General features: G+C 42.7%; 1 protein-coding gene across 3 annotated transcripts; it reads right to left on the reverse strand.

The window, feature by feature from the left end:
• Window positions 1–538: 538 nt before the first annotated feature.
• On the reverse strand, window positions 539–16,233 carry LOC135561744 (NACHT, LRR and PYD domains-containing protein 1 homolog). Of its 3 annotated transcripts, XM_065003518.1 has the most exons (11): window positions 16,162–16,233; window positions 10,603–10,790; window positions 9,757–9,794; window positions 7,634–7,698; window positions 7,288–7,501; window positions 6,840–7,099; window positions 5,706–5,759; window positions 5,460–5,594; window positions 5,171–5,303; window positions 5,040–5,069; window positions 539–688 (listed from the first exon to the last, which is right to left on the reverse strand). In XM_065003518.1, the coding sequence occupies exons 5-11, from the start codon at window positions 7,376–7,378 to the stop codon at window positions 546–548; spliced, it is 846 nt and encodes a 281-aa protein (XP_064859590.1). In that variant the 5' UTR covers window positions 7,379–7,501; window positions 7,634–7,698; window positions 9,757–9,794; window positions 10,603–10,790; window positions 16,162–16,233; the 3' UTR covers window positions 539–545. The 3 variants fall into 3 exon arrangements, with proteins under 3 accessions (XP_064859590.1, XP_064859592.1, XP_064859591.1); XM_065003520.1 differs by lacking the exon at window positions 5,706–5,759; XM_065003519.1 differs by lacking the exon at window positions 16,162–16,233 and having other exon boundaries at window positions 10,603–11,469.
• Window positions 16,234–16,901: the final 668 nt, after the last annotated feature.

Below are 16,901 nucleotides of genomic sequence, written 5' to 3' on the forward strand. Positions count from 1 at the left end.
GAATAAGAATGAGTGTCAGATATGATACACCTGAGATAATGATGTGAATGATGGTCCTAAGATACCCTGAGATAATGATGAGATGCTGGTCCTATGATAGAGGCGCCTGAGATAATGAATAGAGGCGATGGTCCTATGATACACCTGAGATAATGATGTGATGATGGTCCTATGATACACCTGAATAATGATGTGATGATGGTCCTAGATACACCTGAGATAATGATGCGCTGATGGTCCTATGATATGAATAGAACTATAATAGGACACATTTATTACAGGCAGCAACACAAACACATGCTTCCATTCTGAAAAGGTTTCTCTTTGATCTGGGTAGCTATGTTTTATTTGACCTATATTTAATCATTCCACATATTCAAGGGAGGGAGAAAAGAAACCGGTCTTACCTAGATTCACTCAAGTACTTAACAAGATGGTGTTCATGTTCACTGAGAGCTTTGAGACAAGCTCCCATCACTTCTGGTCCTTTAGGGAGGACTGCGTTCAGTAGTTTTCTCATTGCTCCTGTTCAGTTGTTTCAGCTGTTATTCTGGCCACTCTTCATCACCAATCATGCTCTTTGATGACAGATCATCTGCTATTGGCATTGGGTTTTTGACTCCCTGAATGAGTACAGCCCTGTGTTTCTTCAGAAACTCCTCAGCAGGAATCCCAGGGAGTGTTAATGCTGAAGGGGGGTGAAATACATGAATATGTCTTTAGGGTGAACAGCAGCTGTTTCTACATCTAACAGTCTCTCCAGTTAACATTCCTCTGATAGTCATTTCTTGTATAGAGCTGACTCCAGGGTTGTAGTCAATTCATATTCAAGTCATATTCAAAATTAAAAAATTGTTCTCCCATTAGTCATTGAAAATGGATGCCCTTTTCCGGTTATTGAATTAGAATTTCAGTTTACTTCCTGAATGGACTGATTTATTTGGAATTGACGCCTACCCTGGCTGACACGATTGTCTATTCTACAAAACATTGAGCCTTGCAAAAGTGTTCAACCCCTTGGATTTCTCTAGTGTGTTACATAATGGGATTAAAATGGATTTAACTGTAATGTTTAGTCAACTATCTACTGAAAATACTCTGTAATGCCAAAGTGGACCTGTCCCCCTGATACAGGAGAAAACTGAGGATGGATCAACAACATTGTAGTGACTCCATCATAACGACTTAAATGACAGAGTGAAACACAACACATCACTGAGTAACCGCCTCCTTATTTTCAAGCATGGTGGTGGCTGCTTCATGACATGGGTATGCTTGTCATCAGCAAATACTGGGGAGTTTTTCAGGATGAAAAGAAACAGGATGGAGCTAAGAACAGGCAAAATCTGAGGAAAACCTAGTTCAGTCTGCTTTACACCAGACACAGTATAGATGATTCAGCAGGACAATAACCACAGCACAAGGCCAAAACTACACTGGAGTTTCTTACAAGAAGACATTGAATGTTCCTGAAAGCCAAGTTACAGTTTTGACTTAAATCTGCTTGTAAATATATGACAAGATGCTGAAAATGGCTGTCTATACCCATGATCTCAACATCTTGACAGAGCTTGAAGAATTATAAAATAATCATGGGTTAATATTGTTCAATCCTGTGTAAACTCAAGTTACCCAAGAATACTCTGTAAAGATCTTCCTGAGACTTAACTCAAGAAGACTCCCAGCTGTAATGACTCTTAGAGACTTACCCAAGACTCCCAGCTGTAATGACTCTCCCAGCTGTAAAGATCTTAGAGACTTTGTCCCAGAAGACTCCCAGCTGTAATGACTCTTAGAGACTTAGGTGGAAGAAGACTCCCAGCTGTAATGACTCTTAGAGACTTACCCAAGAAGACTCCCAGCTGTAATGACTCTTAGAGACTTACCCAAGAATCTCCCAGCTGTAAAGATCTTTGGAGACTTACCCAAGAAGACTCCCAGCTGTAATGACTCTTAGAGACTTACCCAAGAAGACTCCCAGCTGTAAAGATCTTAGAGACTTGGAGAAGAAGACTCCCAGCTGTAATGACTCTTAGAGACTTACCCAAGAAGACTCCCAGCTGTAATGACTCTTAGAGACTTACCTCCCAGCTGTAATGACTCTTAGAGACTTACCCAAGAAGACTCCCAGCTGTAATGACTCTTAGATGATACCCAAGAAGACTCCCAGCTGTAATGACTCTTAGAGACTTACCCAAGAGATAATGCTGTAATGACTCTTAGAGACTTACCCAAGAAGACTCCCAGCTGTAATGACTCTTAGAGAAGACTTAATCACTGCCAAAGGTGTTTCACAATTACTCGGGGCTGAATACAAAACACTATTTTAAGTATTAATTTCTATCTATCTATCTAAATATATGTATTTATTTGACATTGGTGTACTTTGTGTAGATTGTTGACCAAGAGAAATTAAATCCTTTTAATCCCTTTGTAACACTATAAAATGTGTTCATGACTCTTAGTTTGAGACTCTGTATTTATGTCTGAATGTTCTATAGATTACACCCCCAGACTGACTCAGCTGTAATGACTCTGAAGACCTTCATCACCAACTGAACACGACCCAGAAGACCTGACTCACCCCACAACAAGACTCATGAAGACCATCACTTAATGAAGACCATCACCCCACTGAACAAGACTCAGGAAGACCTTCATGCCCCCACTGAACACGAATGAATACCTTCATCCAAGACAGCTGTATCACCCCACTGAACAAGACTCATAGACCATCACCCCACTGAACACGTCATTCTTGAAGAGCTTCACACCCCACTGAACACGATTCATGAAGACCTATTCAAGTCACCAATAAAAATTCTGAAGACCTTCATCACCCCACTAGTCATTGAAAACCTTGATCACCCCACTGAACGATTATTGAAGACCTTCAGTTTACCCCTGAATGGACTGATTTATTTGGAAGACCCATCACCCCACTGAACAAGACTCATGAAGATTCTCACCCCACTGAACACAACCCATGAAGACCTTCATCACCCCACTGAACAATACTCTGGAAAGACCTTCATCACCCAATGAACATGACTCATGAAGACCCTTCATCACCCCACTGAAATGACTCATGAAACCTTCATCACATCACTGAACAAGACTCATGAAGACCTTCATCACCCCACTGAACAAGACTTCATGGTATGGGTACTTCCACAAATACTGGGGACAAGACTCAAAAGACCTTCATCACCCCATGAGCTCAGGCAAAATCACCCCAGGAACATGACTCTAGTTCAGTCTGCTTACACCCACACTGAGTACGACTCAGACAATAATCACAGCACAAGTAATGACTTTCTTACCCCAGAAGACATTGAATGTTCCTTCAGTCACCAAGTGAACATTTTGACTCAAATCCTTCAATCACCCCACTGAACAAGATGTAAAATGGCTTCATCACCCCATGAACATGACTCCAAGATCTTCATCACCCCACTGAAGACTTATGAAACCTTCATGGGTTAATATTGGTGTGACTCAGAAAGACTTTCCACCCACTGATGACTCACGAAGATCTTCATCAGAGACATGACTCATGAAGACATGACTCATGAAGACCTTTGTGACTCAGAAGACCTTCATCACCCCAGCTGAACATGACTCAGAGACTTACCAGAAGACGGCCCAGCTGTTCTTACCCCACTGAATACTCCCAGCTGTAAAGACCTTCAGAGACTTACCCCCACTGAAGACTCAGCTGTAATGACTCTTAGAGACTTCAAGAAGACCCCAGCTGAATGACTTATTACAAGACCCCACTGTAATGACTCTTCAGACTTACCCACTGAAAGACTCAGCTGAATGACCTTCATCACCCCAAGAAGACTCCCAGCTGTAATGACCTTAGATTTACACTTTGTAATGACTCTTAGAAACCTTCATCACCCCAGCTGAACATGACTCACGAAGACCTTCATCACCCCACTGAACATGACTCAGAAGACCTTCATCACCCCAGCTGTACTCACTCTTAGAGACCTTCCATCACCCCAGCTGTACAAGACTCACAAAGACCTTCATATAAGACTCGACTCATTACACCCCACTGAACACTCCCACCAATGACTTCATCACCCCACTGAAGACCTGAAGACTTACATCACCCCACTGAACATGACTCATGAAGACCTTCATCACCCCAGCTGTAATGACTCTGAGACTTCATCACCCCACTGAACAAGACTCATGAAGACCTTCATCACCCCACTGAACAAGACTCATGAAGACCTTCATCACCCCACTGAACATGACTCATGAATACCTTCATCACCCCACTGAACATGACTCATGAAGACCTTCATCACCCCACTGAACATGACTCATGAAGACCTTCATCACCCCACTGAACATGACTCATGAAGACCTTCATCACCCCACTGAACATGACTCATGAAGACCTTCATCACCCCACTGAACATGACTCATGAAGACCTTCATCACCCCACTGAACATGACTCATGAAGACCTTCATCACCCCACTGAACATGACTCATGAAGACCTTCATCACCCCACTGAACATGACTCATGAAGACCTTCATCACCCCACTGAACACGATGAAGACCTTCATCACCCACTGAACATGACTCATTTCATCACCCCACTGAACATGACTCATGAAGACCTTCATCACCCCACTGAACATGACTCATGAAGACCTTCATCACCCCACTGAACAAGACTCATGAAGACCTTCCACACCCCACTGAACAAGACTCACGAAGACCTTCATCACCCCACTGAACAAGACTCATGAAGACCTTCATCACCCCACTGAACATGACTCACGAAGACCTTCATCACCCCACTGAACAAGACTCATGAAGACCTTCATCACCCCACTGAACACGACTCATGAAGACCTTCATCACCCCACTGAACATGACTCATGAAGACCTTCATCACCCCACTGAACACGACCCATGAAGACCTTCATCACCCCACTGAACATGTCAGTGTCCTTCATCACAACTTGAAGAGACGTGAGCTCTGTAACCTTGTCCACAAAGACAAACTTACGTGTTGGATGAGAGTCTTTGCTGTATTCATCTGAAAGACAAACAAGAGAAAATATCATAAAACACTTTAATAGCATCTGTTAGAAAAGGACATTGATGATCGACATACTGTTCATGTCCAGTATTTCTTACCTTTTGATACCACTGATTTCCATACTGTCCTCTCATCGTCCCCGATTAACTCCATCTCAATGTCAACCCCTGTGTTTCCCATTATCATCTTACAACAGCTTGGTGTGGTGTTTGCAGGTAACAGCTGAATCTTCTGTAGGAGGCCATATGGTGCAACACGAGAGAGACAGAGAGAGAGAGAGAGAGAGAGAGAGAGAGAGAGAGAGAGAGAGAGAGAGAGAGAGAATGATATTCCAGTAATTCATATACAATATGACAGATTCATGTCCTCAGCCTGATAAAACTTCACCTCTGGATAGATGGAAGTGGAGAGGGGATTCTTGAGTGCAAACCAAGTGTTCATCTTTAAGGGCCCGTTTGGACTTGGCAGGAGAAATTCTGAATATCCTTGGGACACCTGATCTTTCTCCCGTTCCCGAACAGCCTACAAAATGATAGATATAGTAGTCAGTCACAACAATGTAGTCTCATAATTCACACAACATGCAGCTCACTGGGCAATCCATTTTTGTCAACACTATCGTTATTGATTTACCATTATTTTATCAGATAAGTTGACCGAGAAGAGATTCTCTTTCACAGCAACGACCTGGGGAATAGTTACAGGGGAGAGGGGATAAATGAGCCAATAGGAAGCTGAGGATGATTAGGTAGCCATGATGGTATGAGGGTCAGATTGGGAGTTTAGCCAGGACACCTGGGTTAACACCCCTACTCTTACGATAAGTACCATGGGAACTTTAGTGACCATGGAGAGGACACCCGTTTAACGTCCCATCTGAAAGACAGCAACCTACACAGGGAAATGTCCCCTTCACTGCCCAGGGGCAATGTCCACTTCACTGCCCAGGGGCAATGTCCCCTTCACTGCCCAGGGGCAATGTCCCCTTCACTGCCCAGGGGCAATGTCCCCTTCACTGCCCAGGGGCATTGGGTTCTCCTTCGACCAGAGGGAAGAGTGCCATCTACTGGCTCTTCAACTGAATGAGACAGAAATAGATTTGTCACAGAGCTGCATGTCGTCTTTGTAATTGATAGAGGAATTCTAAATTCCTTTATGTTTTATTGGCAAAACCAATTCAATTCGCACTCATTTCTAATTCATGATAAGTTGTAAGTTTATCATTTGCATGAATTAGCAAGAGACCAGTCTTAAAAACAAGTTCAGCATTTATTCTTGATGAGTACTGACCCAAAATACAAAGAACATTACATTTTAAAGAAAGAGAACATAAAATGACGTCATCAGTTTCACACCCTCTCCCATCCTCACAATAGCGTAGCATTCAGTCCTGGAGATTTTTTACTCCCCTCATAAAACTACATTCCAACCTGTCTAAAAGATATACTTCTCTCCACTAATGGAATCCAACTAAAACATTCTTATCGGTCTGAAAAGCTATCTCATCCCTCCCCCTTAAACTCTGCAAGGTACAGACAATTAATTTGTTTTTACTTACATTTTCAGTAACAGCTTAACCAAGAGCCCGCACATTTTCACAACAATAACATATAGTATCAGAATAAATGGTTTTAATTGAAATGTATACATTATTAATCATTTCATATATAATTTCCTTCATCAGTAATCTAGAGATTTTCAACGAACTATCAGCTTTCCTTCAGTAAGATTCAACATACTGTTGTCACTTCAGTGATAGTGGCTCACCTCTTTCTGACTGGAGTTTCTGAGGAGCAGGTACAGCCTTGAAATTATTGTTGACTTTTTTACTGCCATATAGAGGACCACATCACAGTGGACATCTACGATCCAAGAAAATATATAGCTCAGTATAACAGCAATAGCTGAGAACTTGGGATGGAGAATCTTAACATGGAATCTGGTGACCTCATGCACTTCCTCTAAAGACACTCCATGTTCCTCTACATGAAGAATCTTCATCTCATTCCTCAGGGAAGGGTTGGTCCCTGAACAACACAATACAAAGGAGACAGAAAGACAAATATTGTATTATTAATCCAACTAAAACACAAAGAATATGCAGTACCAGATCACAGTAAACTCAAACTCCCAGAATAGTTCATTCATTAATTCAGGAAGTGAAACTCAGTTACATGGAAATGTCTTTCTGAATACTATTTCTACATGGTTTTACCTAAACAGACAAAGTGTGGCAGATGAACTTCCTCCAGTTCACCTAACTCCATAGTGATGTCCAGCAATTGACCACCTTGTGTGTATTGCATGTCTTTCAGAAGTTGACTGTAGGGTTCCCAGTTCCTGAAGTGATACTTCAGAATGACATCTCTCTCACACAGCCAGCGGAGCCAGACACTGTGCACTCATAACTCCCTTTGGGTGTCCTGTGTCTGAGAGCAACAACAAGATATGGTAGAGAAGGTCAATGGTCAAATGGAGAGGTTGGATTAGAAGACTATTCCCAAAGGTAATGAGGAAATACAATAGCAAGTGGAATGAAATGTTAAAAGTAGTTATTTTACCTGAACATTGTCACTCCCTGGACAGTGGAAGTCAAGGGTTCAATCTGAAGCCAGTGTGTGGAGTCCTGAACAAGGACAAGCATGTCAGTAATACATATGGGGCCTGTTTCCTGGACACAGATTGAGTCTAGTGCTGGACTAAAAAGCATGCTCAATGGAAGTTTCAATAGAAAGTTCTTTAAGGTCCAGGACTAGACTTAATCTGTGTCTGGGAAACTGGCCAATTATACCAAAGTATCTGATCTAATGTATTTATTCAATGTTACATGGAATGCTGGTGATATATTGATTACACTGTTCAATGAACAAAGGTGACAACAGATCAAATCCTGCATGACTATGTCATGACGTTGCCCTCTTTGTGTACAGCAAGCCCCACCCCTTCTCCCTGCCTCCTACAACTAGGCTGCTGTGGTCAGAGAGGTCATAAATTCCTGGAGGAGATGATCTCCTCATGGCCACAGTATAGAGACAGAGTGAATTTTCATAGAGAGAACAAAAGGAATTTCTTCCACCTCACAGAACTGGAGGTCCGAACGACATTCATGTTCCGGAGACATTATAAAAGATCGGCGAAGAATCCAGCTACGAACTGGTCCGGTTGGTACAATTTGGTGAAACTCATGAGAGACAATACGGCCACATTACCATAACGCTGTTTACATAATAGCCTCAGATATGAGGTTTACATCTAATTGTTGTATAAGATGGATGAGTGAAGAGGATACTGTTTGTAAAATTGTGTAAAGTGATTTTGGACTGTTTAATGAAGGAAACTCCAATTTCCTTTTTAGTTGAACTAAATCAGAGGACCGCCCATGAGCCCAGTTCGGACCTGGCGTCGTGAGACAGCCTTTTTCTGCAACTCCCAAATAAAAAAACCCACATTGAGAATTTATCACCAGACCATGTTTCTCTCCATTACGAGAGGACAAAGGTTGCAGACCAGCTTTCCTCGATAACGAGAGGGCCAAGGTTTGAGACCAGACTGCTGAATCTTTTAACCATACCGCGTGGTTAAACTCTTAGACTATCGATACCGACAGAATAAGAACAAGTCTTTGATATTAATTACTAGTCTGCAGCTAGGAATTCGGTATCATTGAACGTGAAGAACGACAACCGCAGAAACATTATTCTATAACGAAATGAATGAATGTCACTCTGAACTATCCATTCTATAATTAGCAACTGTCTTATCTCAGTCGATCCCCACTTCCCTTTTGTACACCATGCCGCCATGCCGGGTTTATCCCACCAGGGAAACTCCGTTATCATTTCCTTGTAATTATCAACTGTTTGTTTATGCATTTCTGTGAATTACTTAGTTAGTAAATAAATGATTTAAGACAATTGATGTATGGATGACTCATAGTGAAGACTGGGTTTGTGCAGATAACCAACAATTTTATGACGTTTGGAATGAGACTAAAGTGAGGTAAAATAAATAATTCATTCATTCAAAGACTAATTGATCAGATATAAAATATCTGAAAAGTTATATTAGGAAAATTATAACTTTGAATTCTGAATATTTTCCTTGGTGCCCCGACTTCCTAGTTAATTACAGTTACATGATTAATCAGTTTAATCACGTAATACTAACTACAGAGAATCTTTGATAAAAACTTTAAAAGTCTTCATTTAATGATAGTAAAGACACAACATATACAAGCAGGACACAGGACTGTCTCTATCCCAGTATGAATGGTTGGTCAATACACACCTGGCTTTGAGACTGTGTTTATATTACTAAAGCAGAACACAGGACTGTCTATATCCCAGTATGAATGGTTGGTCAGTACACACCTGGCTTTGAGACTGTGTTTATATTACTGAAGCAGAACACAGGACTGTCTATATCCCAGTATGAATGGTTGGTCAGTACACACCTGGTTTTGAGACTGTGTTTATATTACTAAAGCAGAACACAGGACTGTCTATATCCCAGTATGAATGGTTGGTCAGTACACACCTGGTTTTGAGACTGTGTTTATATTACTAAAGCAGAACACAGGACTGTCTATATCCCAGTATGAATGGTTGGTCAGTACACACCTGGCTTTGAGACTGTGCCTGACTCCTGCAGGTATGTAAAAGTAAGAATTGACATTATGACTTACCTCAACATGGTCACAAGTCTTACAGCTCTGAGGAATCCCTAAAGTCAAAAGTAGTTGTTATTTAAAATGGACAATCTGATGTAATAATGAATTAATAATTATTAAATAGACTTTAAGTGACCTTTAAGTGAGCAACAGTCTCAGAATGTCCACTCATTAGCATACCATAATCTGACATTAGTGTTATATTAATGAATGTTTGTGGAAGCAGGAAACATCGTTCTGGTCCATGTTTTATAGATGTTGAGGGCCTGATTTCTGCTAGATATTAGGATGAGAGTTTATTGGTCAGATAAATGATGTTGTACGAGCAGCACCACAGATATTGTGATGAGCAAGATGCCTGACTTCTCTTTCACACAGTCACACACAGTATCTGCCCATGTGCAAGGGTTCTCTTCACTCTCTTACAGAGTGTTAGTCACAGGACCAAAACAGCAGAGAAGTTTAGCCTTGCTCTCCAACACTCTTAGTTGTTGTAGAAATTGACTCACTATGCTGTTTACTTTGAGCATCTATGTCACATCGCTGACTCTACCTTTAAGTTTGTTTTGACCAAATAGATCATGATTGTGCTTTCTGCTTGTCTGGGACTCAAGTATAATGAACTCTTTAAAACTACTTTGATTTAAAAACAATTATCAGGGGCGGCAGGGTAGCCTGTTAGAGTGTTGGACTAGTAACCGGAAGGTTGCAAGATCAAATCCCCAAGCTGACAAGGTACAAATCTGTCGTTCTGCCCCTGAACAGGCAGTTAACCCACTAATCATTGAAAATAAGAATTTGTTCTTAACTGACTTGTCTAGTTAAATAAAGGTAAAAAAAATAAATGTAAAAAACCCTCACATTTCTCAGGTCCAGGCTTGATCCAACTCTCTCCACCATGGTCTCTGGTGTCCTCAGGTCCAGGCTTGATCCAACACTCTCCTCCATGGTCTCTGGTGTCCTCAGGTCCAGGTTTGATCGAACTCTCTCCTCCATGGTCTCTGGTGTCCTCAGGTCCAGGCTTGATACAACACTCTCCACCATGGTCTCTGGATTTGGTAAAGCAGAAGGATAGACTGTGATTAAACTAAATACAACTTATAAAGGCTTTATATAGCATACATACAGTCTTCATAAGCAGTACAAAGTTTGACAGGACAGCTCTCTATGTAGGGTACATTGCCTAAATATGACATAACAAATATTTTTTACACATCCAGTATTCAATCTCTTTTTGGGGTTAGGCACAACACTATCTTCACATGGAGAACACCATCGTGTTCGTGAGAATCTCCCCTTTCCATTGTGAGATCAGAGGAGTTTGTAGCCAAACCGGTTCGGACGCTATAAACAGAAGTTGGCACATCGATGGTTCTGACGACAGATGAGTCCCCTGACAACACACCTGCTCTGTCACCTGTCACCACTACTACTAATCTAACTGACTAGCTCTGCCGGCGCCGACAGAGATGGCCGCCTCACTTCGCGTTCCTAGGAAACTATGCAGTTTTTTGTTTTTTTACGTGTTATTTCTTACATTGGTACCCCAGGTCATCTTAGGTTTCATTACATACAGTCGAGAAGAACTACTGAACATAAGAGCAGCGTCAACTCACCATCAGTACGATCAAGAATATGACTTTCGCGAAGAGGATCCTGCGTTCTGCCTTTCACCCAGGACAACGGAATGGATCCCAGCCGGCGACCACAAAAAACGACTTTGAAAAAGGGGAAAACGAGCGGTCTTCTGGTCAGACTCCGGAGACGGGCACATCGCACCACTCCCTAGCATTCTTCTCGCCAATGTCCAGTCTCTTGACAACAAGGTTGATGAAATCCGAGCAAGGGTAGCATTCCAGAGGGACATCAGAGACTGTAACGTTCTTTGCTTCACGGAAACATGGCTCACTGGAGAGACGCTATCGGAGACGGTGCAGCCAGCTGGTTTCTCCACGCATCGCGCCGACAGAAACAAACATCTTTCTGGTAAGAAGAGGGGCAGGGGCGTATGCTTTATGGTTAACGGGACGTGGTGTGATCATAACAACATACAGGAACTCAAGTCCTTCTGTTCACCTGATTTAGAATTCCTCACTATCAAATGTCGACCTCATTATCTTCCAAGGGAATTCTCTTCGATTATAATCACAGCCGTATATATTCCCCCCCAAGCAGACACATCGATGGCTCTGAACGAACTTTATTTGACTCTTTGCAAACTGGAATCCATATATCCGGAGGCTGCATTCATTGTAGCTGGGGATTTTAACAAAGCTAACCTGAAAACAAGACTCCCTAAATTGTATCAGCATATCGATTGCGCAACCAGGGCTGGAAAAACCTTGGATCATTGCTATTCCAACTTCCGTGACGCATATAAGGCCCTGCCCCGCCCTCCTTTCAGAAAAGCTGACCACGACTCCATTTTGCTGATCCCTGCCTACAGACAGAAACTAAAACAAGAAGCTCCCGCGCTGAGGTCTGTTCAACGCTGGTCCGACCAATCTGACTCCACACTCCAAGACTGCTTCCATCACGTGGACTGGGATATGTTCCGTATTGCGTCAGACGACAACATTGACGAATACGCTGATTCGGTGTGCGAGTTCATTAGAACGTGCGTTGAAGATGTCGTTCCCATAGCAACGATTAAAACATTCCCTAACCAGAAACCGTGGATTGATGGCAGCATTCGCGTGAAACTGAAAGTGCGAACCACTGCTTTTAATCAGGGCAAGGTGACTGGTAACATGACCGAATACAAACAGTGCAGTTATTCCCTCCGCAAGGCTATCAAACAAGCTAAGCGTCAGTACAGAGACAAAGTAGAATCTCAATTCAACGGCTCAGACACAAGAGGTATGTGGCAGGGTCTACAGTCAATTACGGACTACAGGAAGAAAACCAGCACCGTCACGGACCAGGATGTCTTGCTCCCAGGCAGACTAAATAACTTTTTTGCCCCCTTTGAGGACAATACAGTGCCACTGACACGGCCTGCAACGAAAACATGCGGCCTCTCCTTCACTGCAGCCGAGGTGAGTAAAACATTTAAACGTGTTAACCCTCGCAAGGCTGCAGGCCCAGACGGCATCCCCAGCCGCGCCCTCAGAGCATGCGCAGACCAGCTGGCTGGTGTGTTTACGGACATATTCAATCAATCCCTATACCAGTCTGCTGTTCCCACATGCTTCAAGAGGGCCACCATTGTTCCTGTTCCCAAGAAAGCTAAGGTAACTGAGCTAAACGACTACCGCCCCGTAGCACTCACTTCCGTCATCATGAAGTGCTTTGAGAGACTAGTCAAGGACCATATCACCTCCACCCTACCTGACACCCTAGACCCACTCCAATTTGCTTACCGCCCAAATAGGTCCACAGACGATGCAATCTCAACCACACTGCACACTGCCCTAACCCATCTGGACAAGAGGAATACCTATGTGAGAATGCTGTTCATCGACTACAGCTCGGCATTTAACACAATAGTACCCTCCAAGCTCGTCATCAAGCTGGGTCTCGACCCCGCCCTGTGCAACTGGGTACTGGACTTCCTGACGGGCCGCCCCCAGGTGGTGAGGGTAGGCAACAACATCTCCACCCCGCTGATCCTCAATACTGGGGCCCCACAAGGGTGCGTTCTGAGCCCTCTCCTGTACTCCTGTTCACCCATGACTGCGTGGCCACGCACGCCTCCAACTCAATCATCAAGTTTGCGGACGACACAACAGTGGTAGGCTTGATTACCAACAACGACGAGACGGCCTACAGGGAGGAGGTGAGGGCCCTCAAAGTGTGGTGTCAGGAAAATAACCTCACACTCAACGTCAACAAAACTAAGGAGATGATTGTGGACTTCAGGAAACAGCAGAGGGAACACCCCCCTATCCACATCGATGGAACAGTAGTGGAGAGGGTAGTAAGTTTTAAGTTCCTCGGCATACACATCACAGACAAACTGAATTGGTCCACTCACACAGACAGCAACGTGAAGAAGGCGCAGCAGCGCCTCTTCAACCTCAGGAGGCTGAAGAAATTCGGCTTGTCACCAAAAGCACTCACAAACTTCTACAGATGCACAATCGAGAGCATCCTGGCGGGCTGTATCACCGCCTGGTACGGCAACTGCTCCGCCCACAACCGTAAGGCTCTCAGAGGGTAGTGAGGTCTGCACAACGCATCACCGGGGCAAACTACCTGCCCTCCAGGACAACTACACCACCCGATGTTACAGGAAGGCCATAAAGATCATCAAGGACAACAACCACCCGAGCCACTGCCTGTTCACCCCGCTATCATCCAGAAGGCGAGGTCAGTACAGGTGCATCAAAGCTGGGACCGAGAGACTGAAAAACAGCTTCTATCTCAAGGCCATCAGACTGTTAAACAGCCACCACTAACATTGAGTGGCTGCTGCCAACACACTGACTCAACTCCAGCCACTTTAATAATGGGAATTGATGGGAAATGATGTAAAATATATCACTAGCCACTTTAAACAATGCTACTTAATATAATGTTTACATACCCTACATTATTCATCTCATATGTATATGTATATACTGTACTCTGTCTCATCTACTGCATCCTTATGTAATACATGTATCACTAGCCACTTTAACTATGCCACTTTGTTTACATACCCTACATTACTCATCTCATATGTATATACTGCACTCAATACCATCTACTGTATCTTGCCTATGCCGCTCTGTACCATCACTCATTCATATATCTTATGTACATATTCTTTATCCCCTTACACTTGTGTCTATAAGGTAGTCGTTTTGGAATTGTTAGCTAGATTACTTGTTGGTTATTACTGCATTGTCAGAACTAGAAGCACAAGCATTTCGCTACACTCGCACTAACATCTGCTAACCATGTGTATGTGACAAGTAAAATTTGATTTGATTTGATTACTACTAATCTAACTACTACTAACTGACTAGCTCTGCCACCATTACTACTAATCTAACTACTACTAATCTAACTGACTAGCTCTGTCACCATTACTACTAATCTAACTACTACTAATCTAACTGACTAGCTCTGCCACCATTACTACTAATCTAACTACTACTAATCTAACTGACTAGCTCTGCCACCATTACTACTAATCTAACTGACAAGCTCTGCCACCTGTCACCACTACTACTAATCTAACTGACTAGCTCTGCCACCTGTCACCACTACTACTAATCTAACTACTACTAATCTAACTGACTAGCTCTGCCACCTGTCACCACTACTACTAATCTAACTACTACTAATCTAACTACTACTAATCTAACTGACTAGCTCTGCCACCTGTCACCACTACTACTAATCTAACTACTACTAATCTAACTGACTAGCTCTGCCACCTGTCACCACTACTGAATGCAAATTTGTAACTACTACTAAGCGTCTAAATGACTTAAATGTAAATGTAAATGTACTAATCTAACTGACTAGCTCTGCCACCTGTCACCACTACTACTAATCTAACTACTACTAATCTAACTGACTAGCTCTGCCACCTGTCACCACTACTACTAATCTAACTACTACTAATCTAACTGACTAGCTCTGCCACCTGTCACCACTACTACTAATCTAACTACCACTACTACTAATCTAACTACTACTAATCTAACTACTACTAATCTAACTACTACTAATCTAACTACTACTAATCTAACTGACTAGCTCTGCCACCTGTCACCACTACTACTAATCTAATTTACTAGCTCTGCCACCTGTCACCACTACTACTAATCTAACTACTACTAATCTAACTACTACTAATCTAACTGAAAGATTCCAGACCAAAACATCTAACTGACTAGCTTGACTCACCACTACTGAATGTGCTCTGACCTCATCTACTACTAATCTAACAGGGTCACTGACTACTACTAATCTAATGACTAAACCTGCACCATTACTACTAATCTAACTGACAAGCTCTGCCACCTGTCACCACTACTACTAATCTAACTAACTAGCTCTGCCACCATTACTACTAATCTAGCTGACTAGCTCTGCCACCATTACTACTAATCTAACTGACTAGCTCTGCCACCTGTCACCACTACTACTAATCTAACTGATGGCTCTGCCACCTGTCACCACTACTACTAATCTAACTACTACTAATCTAACTACTACTAATCAACTGACTAGCTCTGCCACCATTACTACTAATCTAACTGACAAGCTCTGCCACCTGTCACCACTACTACTAATCTAACTGACAAGCTCTGCCACCTGCCACCATTACTACTAATCCTGACTAGCTCTGCCACCATTACTACTAATCTAACTGACTAGCTCTGCCACCTGTCACCACTACTACTAATCTAACTACTACTAATCTAACTACTACTCATGTAATTGTGGGAAAGATTCCAGAGGAAAACATCGTATTTGACTCACCTCTGAATGTGTTGGTCATCTATCTGACACAGGGTCACTGAGAAGGCGGAGTAAATCCCAAACCCAGGATAGGGGGGGTTTGCGTGGTGTGTTCTGTGTAAAGGTGTGTCAGTGTACCAGAGAGGCATCTGTAGAAGGTCAAAGTACCAGCTGAGTCCAGATTCAACTCTGTTAGAAACCACAGGATGGATCTGTGAATCATGTTTAAATAAATAACCTTTGTCAAAGCAGACTAAACACCAAGACTTGATTGTCTCCAATCTACGTTACTCCCTTTCCTTCCTCTTAATCCTCTGAAGACACCAATGTTCTCATGCCACCATCCATCTCCACCTCCCAGTAATAACACCTCCAGATAAGCCTTCTCTGCAGAGAACTTGAAAAGACAGTCAAATCTGTCTGGATGGTCTTCAAATGACCTAATCCACCACCATTCAACATTTTCCCCTCAGACCATCAGGTATGGGTTTGTGTTTTGGTGCAGGGTGAGATGACAGGCATCTGTAGACAAAAGGAGAGTTTAGCAAACCACATCTTCATGTAAAATGTTGTTTTGTAGGTACAGAACAAGTATTGATTAGTTACTATGTTACTATAGTTCTGAATATACAGTTAATTAGGATTGAAGAGACTTACATTTCCTCAGCCCTGATTTCAGCCTGCACTCTCCACCATGATCCACACTGTAGGAGAAACAGGTTATTGACTGACAAAGACCTAATAAAGCAGTCAACATTTAA

Source organism: Oncorhynchus nerka, linkage group LG18, assembly GCF_034236695.1.
Source record: "Oncorhynchus nerka isolate Pitt River linkage group LG18, Oner_Uvic_2.0, whole genome shotgun sequence".
Taxonomy (NCBI): domain Eukaryota; kingdom Metazoa; phylum Chordata; class Actinopteri; order Salmoniformes; family Salmonidae; genus Oncorhynchus; species Oncorhynchus nerka.

Coding starts and splice junctions, on each gene's coding strand:
- LOC135561744 (XM_065003518.1), bottom strand. CDS start 7,378: ATGCAATACACACAAGGTGGTCAATTGCTGGACATCACTATGGAGTTA. Junction 5,070..5,170: donor GAAATCAGTGGTATCAAAAG/GTAAGAAATACT, acceptor TTTGTCTTTCAG/ATGAATACAGCAAAGACTCT. Junction 689..5,039: donor CAAAGACTCTCATCCAACAC/GTAAGTTTGTCT, acceptor ACCCCCCTTCAG/CATTAACACTCCCTGGGATT.